This window comes from Papaver somniferum, chromosome 2, assembly GCF_003573695.1.
Source record: "Papaver somniferum cultivar HN1 chromosome 2, ASM357369v1, whole genome shotgun sequence".
Lineage (NCBI taxonomy): Eukaryota > Viridiplantae > Streptophyta > Magnoliopsida > Ranunculales > Papaveraceae > Papaver > Papaver somniferum.
This window is the reverse complement of record NC_039359.1, coordinates 208,195,275-208,206,851: the sequence shown is the minus strand read 5'-3', so window position 1 is coordinate 208,206,851 and position 11,577 is coordinate 208,195,275. Positions and strand designations below refer to the sequence as shown.

At 34.6% G+C, this 11,577-nt stretch overlaps 1 protein-coding gene across 1 annotated transcript; it reads left to right on the top strand.

Annotated features, from left to right (window-relative positions):
• The first annotated feature begins 1,171 nt into the window (after window positions 1–1,171).
• LOC113350353 (protein trichome birefringence-like 2) lies at window positions 1,172–4,622 on the top strand. The gene is made up of 6 exons (XM_026594466.1): window positions 1,172–1,298; window positions 1,491–2,431; window positions 2,532–2,706; window positions 2,814–3,001; window positions 3,119–3,277; window positions 3,364–4,622. The coding sequence occupies exons 2-6, from the start codon at window positions 1,815–1,817 to the stop codon at window positions 3,686–3,688; spliced, it is 1,464 nt and encodes a 487-aa protein (XP_026450251.1). The 5' UTR covers window positions 1,172–1,298; window positions 1,491–1,814; the 3' UTR covers window positions 3,689–4,622.
• The last annotated feature ends 6,955 nt before the right edge of the window (window positions 4,623–11,577 follow it).

Here is an 11,577-nt window from a genome sequence, read left to right as displayed (position 1 = left end):
CTCACATCTTTTTAGGTTAAGAAGGGCCAACTAAAAGTGATAAAATTCTCAACAGTATCAACATTCATTCTCCCTTCTATGATGACCATTTCGGTGACACTTGCTTCCCAATTCGCTTCTTCAGTTTCTCCTTCTTTGCCAGCTTTTTTTTGAAACACAACCACTTCATTTGTGTCTCCTAGCTCCAAAATTGCCCGCTTGAACTTATTGACCAAATCACCAACTTGACTAGTGGATCCTTCTTCCATATTGATAACAGTATTGTGAATAGGATTACAGGAAAAGAAAGTGTAGGTTTTTGGAATAGTCGCAGTGTTAGAATGAGATATGAGTATGATATTAGGGTTTAAAAGGTTTGAAAGGGTCGAAGGAATTTTGACTATTGAATGCGATAAATTTTTCCCCCTATTAACATGGTAACAATAATCTTCCAAATATTTCCTTATTTGAGGAGTGTAACAGCTGGGTATGGATTGAAGAAGAAAAATCAGGAAGCAAAACTTCCGCAAAGATTTGACTTTTTGAAATTTGAAATTTCTTGAATCCCTCTCAGGGCGGGATGAGCTAGTGCTAAGTCTACACGAGTTGAAACGGAGTTGCAAACTCTTCCACAGAACAACGAAGATACCTCTAATACCATTACCATCTACACCATTAAGCAAAAGCTTGGAGACTAACTCATCAAACACTATAATCACAACCAAAATTGAGGCAAACACAACAAGAGATAAATCAAACTGCAAACACATGAAGAAAGAAACAAGGATTATTAGTTACTCATAATAAAAAAACAGATGAGAAGAAAAGTAAGAGATTAGAGAACCGAAAGAGTAGATAACAAATTTAAAACATTCACATAAGACAGAAATGTAAAAAAACAATTCAAAGATAGGAGAAGGAAAAAGATTAGAAAACTTTAGAACGGAAAGAATGGGAGAGAAAGAAAAAGTATCTGAAACTGAGTTAACTCAGTTTACCGTCCGATACTCAAAGCTTTAGGATACTCGTATTTTGACCGCCAGGGATTTGGTCCCATAGGCTTGACACATTGCAGTGCGTCCCACTAACCCCAAACCATCCATGTGGGGGGTCCCAAGAGGCAAGGGCCGTGCCGCTGTGTTTCAAGCGGTATAACCCACGGGACATAGCTCCTGGTGACTGTTGGCATATTTCTAAATATAGTCCATTTATGATTTTCACACCTGAACCTCTGCCACAACCCCTCATCTTCTAAATTAACTTTACCCTTCTTCTCCATCTAGATCTATCTCTAAACCGCAACGAATCACTACTGTTATGTAAGTAGATGAATACTCGACCATCTATCTCCATGGAGTTCATCTTTGTAGTCTTTCTGTTTGTTAAATTGTGAGAAAGAGTTCTCTGTATTACTATATCGAATCGATTCTTGGATTTACCCGTCTGGTTTTGCTTAAATTTTGTACTTATCATCGGGTTTTTGCTAAATTGTTGAGTTTTTGAATTTGCAGGATAGGACCGAAGGAGGAGTCTAATCCTGCAATTCTTAATAGGAAGAAACTGTAATGGCAGTCCCTGTGTTATTCAATTTTCTCTTATTCAGTTAGTTGTTGCACTAATCAGCAATACTCTTCGAAAACATCAGCTTCTTTGATTGGTAAGAAAATTGAAATTTGTTGATCATCAAAGAAATTATTTTGATGATTTGAATTTCGTACTAAGAACTTAGATTTTAAGAGAGTTCAAGAACAGATTCTCTAGGCTTCTTTCTGTGTTTCAACTCAATACGCATTCTTCAAATTGGCAATTCGATTTCATTTCCTACAAAAGTTTCCATGAAAAAGCTTGTAGGATGGCATCCAAAGAGACTAAGGTCACCAATCCTTTCTGGGTTTGTTTCTGTCTTAGGGGCTTCAATCCTCATTTTCACAGTTATTATTTTTATCTCGCCATCATCGATTCCAATGCTTCAGAATAATCTTAGCAGATTTTATAACAAGTTTACTTTCTCACATTCGCCAATCAATGTTAACTCTAGTACTAGTATTACTGCTCTTACTTCTGCTTCAGACTCGTCATTTCCGAACTCAACTCAAACGAATGGAACAAAAAGCTTAACATATACAAACTACTCTAGTATTATTGTTCCAATTGGTACTGAAGTCAGAGGATCGGTGATTGGAATAAATGATGTTTCCAATTCTAGTGTTTTCCCTACTAATAGTAGTGGATCAAATGATAGAAAGAAACAAGAAAATGGCGATGATTGTAATATTTTTGATGGTGAATGGGTATGGGATGACGACAGAGTACCACATTATCCTCCCGGTTCATGTCCTTATGTCGTGGAAGGAAGTAATTTTGATTGTGGCAAAAATGGGAGAACTGACCATCAGTTTTTAAAATGGCGATGGCAGTGGTTATCTGCAGGCTGCGATAGCAATATCCCAAGGTACATTTTTTCCCTTGCTTTCTAAATGTAGAAAATTACCATGTAAATGCGGTAAGATATTTGGATACAGAACTTGAATTCCAATATTTTTCTTATACAGGATTCTTAATGCAACCGATTTCTTAGAGAAATTGAGAGGGAAAAAGGTAGCATTTGCTGGGGATTCTCTGAACCGGAATATGTTTTCATCATTAGCATGTATTTTTTGGAATGCGGTTGCGGATAAGAGTAAAGTTTATTGGCTCCAGGGAGGAGCTTTGTCTGTGAGATTTGAGGTAAGTTTTGTCTATTTAATGCAAGGTTTTTCAGTAAGTTTTGTCTGTGAGATTTGAGGTAAGTTTTCTATATTTGGATTTCTAATTATTCATTTTCTTATTATTAGGACTACAATTTTACGGTTGGATTTGTGCCATCTCCTTTTCTGGTTTACAAAACAACACCCCAGAATCGAGAGCTGGTGAGGATGAGGTTGGATTTGATTGATCCGCGCGCATCATTATTCTATCGCGATGCTGATATTGTAGTGTTTAATTCATGGCACTGGTGGGCTAAAAATAAAGTTCACAACGGGTGAGTAAGACTATGAAAACAAAGATAATAATATATACAATGTGCACATGCTTATATAGTTTTAAATGTATGATACGCCAAGCTAAGATTATACTATTGGTATTACTTAAATTGCAGAACTAACTATTTTCAAGAAGGAGGTTACTTACACTCGAAACTGGAGATAAATAAAGCATTCAAGAAAGCTCTTAGTACCTGGAGCAAATGGATCGACAACAACATCGATCCGAACAAGACCCAAGTTGTTTTTAGAGGACATTCAATCAGCCATTTCATGTGAGTTCTCAAAAAAAAAATTATTTTTTTATTGCAATTTAGTTGTGTATCGGCGAGCTCAATTCTTATGCGTAAACTTTATCCAGGGGAGGTCCATGGAACAAAGGTGGAAGATGTGACGGAGTGACGGAACCCCTCATGAGTAATAAAACATTTAGAGAAAAGAATCTTTCAGGAGTAAAATCAATAGAAGACACGCTACGTCAGATGAAGACTCCTGTAATATATCTAAACATCACTAAACAAACTTACTACCGAACAGATGGACATCCTTCAATTTACACGAGATCTTACAAAAATAAGATGAAACAGGATTGCGCTCATTGGTGTTTACCTGGTGTACCAGATACATGGAATGAATTATTGTACATTTCTCTCTTGAGAGCTGGTAAAGGATCTTTTGCACGGTGAAAATTGTCGAGCTAAGACTTTTAGAAGCGTTAGCACAGTTACACAATGATGAGATAAATATTTGCCAGGTTCACAAGCCCACACACAGAGATGACAAGTATTTAACGAGGTTGAGTTTTCGCTTTTCGGGTAGAAAGAAGTGATTTCATAGTATATTATTGTACATAGTGAAAACATATAAGAGATTTTATATATTATTGTACATGGTGAAAGAATATAAAACCCATTGCAGAGAAGAAGATCTGCTGATGTGTCTTCTTAGGTTCTCTCCTGGTCGTTCGGGGAACATTGCAGTAAGCAAGAGTAAGAAAACTCTAGCCTCAACTCTCACTGGGACAGAGTCTAACTCATATACTTCTCAAGGAGATTGCTGGAAAAGGAAAAAAGAACAAAGGAGAATGGATTGCTGCAGAAGGAAAAAAGAACAATAAGAAAGGTAAGCAAGAACCTACCCCTTAAAAGAACCCTTTCATGTTTTATAGCGACTTTAAAGAAGGATGCGGATTCCCAATTAATAGAAGCAAGGAGGCTTCACATAGAGATTTTGAAGACAGGGTTTCTATGGAGGAATATGAAAACTCAGGTGGGGATAAGACCCTCAAAAGAACAGAAAGGGAACTGCACAGGCTGAAATGGAATGGTAATGTTACCAAGGATTGCAAAGAGAGTGAAAGTTTTGGGAGGGGTCAAGGAGTTCAAAAAATTCTAATTGCTCTTTTATTTTCTTTTCCTTCTGGTGTTGGTTGCTCTAACTGCTATTTTTTAGTTTATGCTTTCGGAGTTTCGTTGGGGAATCCTCCCCTTTGGTTGTATTCTTTTTGTTGTTTCGGAGTTTTGTCTGTGCCCTCCTCCTTGTTTCGCCTTGGCGCTTCTACTCTTGTTCTTGTTTTTCATTTTATCAATAATATCTTTAACCTTTTTCCTTTCCAAAAAAGTTCAGTAAATCCGTGCTAATGCAACAATAGATGATTTCTAAAGGTATTACTCCAAATACTTGTGTTTCGATTGGATTTTTCTACAATGGAGTGGAAGGAAGTGAAGAGTTTCGGTGATCATGTTCTATTTATTGGCGACAACACTGAAGCTTGTTGCTCTGCAACTGCGGTGGGGCTTGCAAGGGGTTGTCTGTATTATGCACAACATCATCCATCAACTACACATCATGGGAGTTCGTATAAATTTGAATTAGATATTACTGGCAATGTTATTACTTTGCCGTCTCAAAAGCTACCAACACCATGGTTTCCATCGGATTGGATCATGGTGACCAATGCACGAAGGAAAAAGGAAGACGTGTTTCGTGAGACTGAGGATATACAATCAAGTTACTTCATGAAGGCAGTATTATTACTAAGAAAAGGTCTTAATAGGTCTTAGTTCAAACTTCAAACTTCGATGCAAACTTCAATTGTAGGGTGCTATGATCTGAATTCAAAAAGATGGATGGCTATTGTTGCCGCCTACAGCGGAACCTGATGAGTTATTCTTTTACAAACCCTTACAAGAGAGGTCATCCAACTCTCTTGTCAAGTGATGAACATCAGTTCTCTAGCATTTCATTCTCTTCCTTCCCGACTTTGTCAGACTGCTTGGGATTGAACAATCGTCTGAAAAGTTCTCAATGTGCTTCATAAGAAGGGGGAGAAGCGTTTTGGAGTACTTCGACAATGCCATTGCATAACACCCCATTTTTATATAATGGGCTTTTATACACATTACAGTTTGGAATTCGGAAATTGAATAAACTACAGTTCAAAACAATCTTAAATAATTGATCTTCGAAATGTAGAATAATCAAAAGTAGGAATTACATATAGCTACTAGTTTAGTGATATTAGTTAGTGGCAGGTCCACCCACAAAAGCCCAGTAACATGAGGTCCAAAGTTTTAAAGAAAAAAGAAAATTGGACCTAAAATTTTATTCCTAGGTCCTATACATGTGCGAGATACATGAGACATATTTTTAAATTCCCAAAACACCCTCATGTATATAAAAACAGGGTAACTAAATTTCATTTCATTTTTTCTCTTTTCATTTCAATCTCTCAGATCCAAATGGGAGAGCAGCTAGAAGAAGGAAAAAATTCTTGGGTTTTAATCGTCGAACGCGAGATTATTTATTTAAATCTTGTTTCATTAGCCGAGATTTAGTTAGTTTTAATGTTGTCTCGTATTTTTTTGAAACTATTTGGATTTGATTTACAGTCTAATGGCGAAATCAATTGAGATGCTGTATATGAAGTTGTTGCTTCCTACAGATCAAGAAAATCAGCTAAGAATTAGTCAAGGTATTTGGTTTATATTTGATTCCTATGTTGATTTTTCAATTCATCTTAATCTGTTGTTGGAGATCTCATATTTAGTTCGGATCTAGATAGATAATCATGTTTTATATACATTTCGTTAGTAGATCTGATATTTTACTTTCATTTTGTTGGGTTTTTAGTTTATTTTTGTGTATTAACCATCAGTACATATATGATGTACTGATGGTTTTTGATGAAAATAGTTCAGATCTAGACGTAAATAATGAATTTGTTGTTGTTTGAGATTGTTTGATCCAGCAATAAATATATGATATTTTGTTCCAGGTATGTTTTCTAATCATCTTCTTTGGTTATTTTGTTTGTTTTCTTCTTTTGATTTGTTTCTCGACTGTATTATGAAGATCAAATCGATTTTCATGACGCTTTTATGTTTTTAGCTTTGTTACAGTTTGGTTTTGTGTATGAATTGACAGTACGTATACGACGTACTGATATAAAATTCTTTTGATTATGTTTTAATCAGATTTTTGTCACTGTTTTTGGGTTCGATCCATGAGTATGTAAGTGTAATACTGAAATATGTGCTTTGATTCGGTTATATTCATCGTTTCATCAATTCTTCTTTACATGAAGTTGATTTTTAGTTCATGATTATGCAGTACGTATATGGCGTACTGATAGAAACTTTTTTTGATTCTGTTTTATTCAGAGTTTTGGGTTCCATCCATGAGTACGTATGTGTAATACTGAACTATGTTATTTGATTTTTAGTTATAAATCAGAGGTACATATATGGAATACTAAAAAGAACTGCTTTAATTCTGTTATGTTCGTAGATTCATCGGTCTTTTCTTATCTTGGAGTTGATTTAGAAAATGAATCAGCAATTCATATATGGATTACCTAAAGGTAACATGATTTTTTGTTTTGTTTTTACAGGTTCATTGTTGTTCGTCGTAATGGATTGTAATTCGATTGATAATTTTTTCAGGTTAGTTTCATGTAAAATGAGCAGTATTATTTTGATGTGTTCAATGTTTTGTATGTACGAGAGCAGTATTACTTTGATGTGTTCAATGTTTCGTGTATATATGTACGGTTCGTAATTGCTTGTTAATACATTAGATTATCTAGAATTGTAATTAGCTGAATCAGTGCATATTGCATGTACTACTCATTTTTATCCGTTGTTCATCATGGTTGTGTCAATATTGTTATGTTTTGGTCGCATTTACAGGTTCAAGATGTCTATATCTAGTCCAACACTAGGAACTTTTTTGAGTATACCATTTATTAACTGCAAATTAACTAGTTTTATTTTCAGTATATCATTTATGTACTGCAAATTCATAGTGTCTAACACACAGATTCATATATGTAAGCATAAGAATGGTTTTTTAATGAGTATGGAAGTTATGTACTGAAAATTCTGAGCCTTTTTTTCGGTTTCAATTTGTGTAGCTTTTTAGTTTCTGAGAGTATATCATATATGTACTCTTATATTTTGCAGGTTTTTTATCCACTAGCATATGCTTAGTTCCTGGAGAAGATGTTGCATTAGTTTCTGGAGAAGATGTTGCTGCTTGGTCCTCTTCAAATAAGGATTAACTCGTGATGTTGATTTCTTATTCAAGAACTTTCATCAGTTTTTGAATTATGTAATAGGGAATCTATCTCCTAAAACATTGTTGCGTTGCTGATTTGAACAGTAAAAGATAAAAAAAACTATCGATGTATCATATTGGTTAAAATAAAACAGGGTTTTTTCAGTACATCATATATGTACTACTAATTCATACCATTTTATGCTACTTTTTCAGCAAACACATATGTAGACTTCTTCTCAAACTTCACAAATCATAACGTCTAGGTCTTCTACTATGTTCTTTTTTATTATATATGTAGATAAATTAGGTTTCTTTATGGGAGAGAGAACAATATCAAATTATATTAGATATTAAAGGTGTGCAGGCACACACGTTTGGCAACAAGGAGTTTCTAGTCATTTCCATGTTTTGGTTAAATATGGACCTGTAGATAACTAATTAATCCGATTGGACCGTACTATAAATAACCTTATGGGCTTAGGACCAAACAAGAAATTTTCCTAATCAAAATAAGAATTTTAATCCAAATATAACCAAGGCACATAACAGTCAACTCTAACGTAAAATTAAAACTCTTAAAAGAAGCTTCATTCGGGCATCAGGACAAGTTGTTTGGGAATGTATCAGGCCAGACTATTAAATTCTAAGAAACGCCCAAACCCCCAACTTAAGGTAACCAGGCCAGGCAAGGCGGCCCACAACGGGAAATAAAAGGCTCTGGGTTCCAACGGGCACAGGCATGCTCGGGCAGGTACATGCAGAACGAGTATATTTTGGGACAACCCTTATTGGAGGAATGACACATCTGATTGTTATTGCTGAAGAATTTTACACTCTATGAATAAGTCAAGATCACTCCTTTGGGCCATTCCTCTAATAATGGACATGAATAAAGCTTACAACATATTGGGTTGTTTTAAGTTCGTGGAAGGATCCATGGACACTCTTAGATGGACATTATCATACATGATTTGTGTCATTTTCTTCGCAAAACTCAAACAACAATGAATTTGAATCTAATTTTGATGATATGCTCCTCTTAGATTCTACATTCCTACCAAAAATGAGCACAATTGGAGACATATATTACTACCATCTACCCATTTGAATATCAGCAGTTAAAAGCTAACAGTTGAAATTAAGATCGGTAGATGGTGAGGTTTGATAATTCGAATTGTGCTCATATTTGGTAAGAATATAGAGTCTTATAAGAGGGACGTATCTTCAAAATATTATATTTAAATTCAATATTGTTTGGATTTTACAGGGAAAATGACGCATATCATGTATGATAGTGTCCATATAAGAGTGTCCATAGATCCTCTCTCTTTAAGTTATGTGTTGCAGGGGTATTGGGATTGTGGGAAGACACACAACTTATTAATGGCATGTGTTCCTTCAGAAAAAAAAATAATGGCATGTGTCAGATCAACCTCCTTAACAGTTCTTGTTAATGGTTACCCTTAGGGTTTTTTCTGCAACGAGAGAGGAATCCAACAAAGATTCCCGTTTACTCTGTATTTGTCATATTGTGTAAACAAGGACTTTCATGGCTCATGCGCAAATGAAGGATGGATACCTCTATAGTAGTACAAGATCAATCGATGCTCGTCCATTGGGTATTAAGTGCAGGTTCTGATAACGAAGTATTTCTTTTAGGAAATATAATACATCGTGCAGCTGGGGGCTCACGTCTTTTTTTAAGATTTACAAAGAAAGAAAGATTATTCTCCTCCTTTGCACCGTTGAAAATTTGTCAAAAGAGAAAACAAAAAACAAAAAAAACATGGCACCATTAGTGTGCTAAAAATTACCCTCCGCTTCTAAAAAAAAGTAAGTTTGTTTGATTTGCACAAAGATTAAGAAAACTAATCATTGTAGCCACCTTTTCATACTTTTTCCTAATTTATCTTTGATATTAGAGAGAAAATTGAGAAAGAAGTGTCCCCCTCCATGTATTATAAGAGAAAAAGAAAAGAGAGAAGTGGTCCCTCAATGGGTGAACTAGTGATCTAATAACATTTGACTTTCCAAATAAGGAAACATGCTTACTTTTTTTTTTAACATATATCCAAATAAGGAAACAAGCCTATTTTTTAGAAACGAATGGAGTAATATAACTTGATACCAAAATCGTGTTAACTGTTAACTCGGTTATAAAACTCTTGCAAAGGTTGGTTGTTGGTTTTGGTACTAATTGATCAATGGGGTAATACAACAAGGCATTGGATTCAAATAGTAAGTTTCTGATGATTCTTAAAAGAACCTTGTGAGATACAAAAACTCGCTTGATCAATTGCAAATCTAGAAAAGAAAACTTGAAAACCATATTATACTGATACCAATGGATGAAAATTTGAAACCATCTTAGAGTGATACCAACAATATCCTATTTTCCATGCTCTACAAAGTTCAAATGTATTCCAGATTTGCAACTTCAAAACTACTGACAGTGAAACCTGAAATCTTTGGTATAAATGCTCAAACATAAACACTCTTTTTTATGCACTACTGAATACTAATCTTGATGCTCTTCATTGTTATTAACAACCTCGTCTTGACTGTTGTTAACAACTTCCTCATCATTGTTACGCCTCCTCTCGACTAATCATCACGGGCCTGGAAACCCAACGTACCCTCTCGGTCTTGACCTTTTTTGGCTTGTCAATCTTTCCATCAACTGCAGTACATTTAATCTAATGATTAATACAAGTTTCTCATGATCAACATATAAGTTCAAATAAAGGCATTTACCGTTCAAGAGAAGATAATTACCCTAACATGCATGTTCTTGAAATATTTGTGCACAATGAAGATGTTCAATTTTGGATTGCTTTCTCGCAATCCATCTAAAGGGATATCTCGTGACATGTATAAAAGAGGTATGTGCATCAAGAATTTCATAATACAGTTATGGAAAATGTAAGGGTTTTAAATTGAGAGTTGTATTCAATTCCTCATACTTTTATAAATAATTTTCATACACGACTTGTCTTGTTCACGTTGAAACCGTTTTTGGTAGTTCACTCGTTAGGTCATGGTATGCACAACGTGTCCATTTCAGAATTCACAGATGATTTCGTTTTCGTTGTCCTTGAAATAACATAAGACCCCATAGTCCATATATCTTGTTTTAATGAGACGACAAGGTTTTGTTAACAGGTATCTTAGGATACATTCTATATCATATATCTAATATGGAATTTGGATATTATCAAAAGAATTCCAAGTATAACATTGTACAATCTCTTAAACATATAGGTATACCATTCACATATCACGCTTGTCATGTTAACACAATGTTTAGTTCAAGAACAACACAATAAAAGTTAGCACACTATTAAAATGATATATAGTCAGCTAAATAATAACGTTTTTCGATGTGGCAACTTATGTGGCAGTAAGATACTATCTCTATCTTTGCTACGTCACTTAACACAAACGAAAATGCTTCTAAGTTTTTTTCCATTTTTTCCTCCTATTAGTGTCTGCAACTTATTTTTCTCTTCTGTTAGTGTCTGCAACAAAAATTAGTAATAAACTATAGATAACCTAGGTTATTGAACGGTAAATGAAAATTCTTCCCAACCAGAGATACAGATCAAGTTTAACATTATGAACAAGCTTCTTTCATATATTGATTCTTTTTTGTTCCCCGGCCAAGATCTTCCACTTGCACAACTGTTTATGGTTGTCCGCCATTGATGGCTAACCATAATACCTATTCATCTTGATTGAGATAATACATACTATCTATAGGGAAAAAACATACTTTAATTAAGCCCGTAATTAAAATACAAGCCCCAATTAGACAAAGTGATGATAAGATTTGATCGATTAACAGAAGTACTTCTAAACCTAATTGGTAATTTAGTTTTGGGCGTTAATAATAATTCTCGAAAATTACAAAACTGTGACAAGGAATCTCAAGGATTAGTGACCTTATAATATTACTGAAACTGGCGTCATATAAATTAAATCTTGGATGCCTGATTTATTTAAATTATTTTTTTTG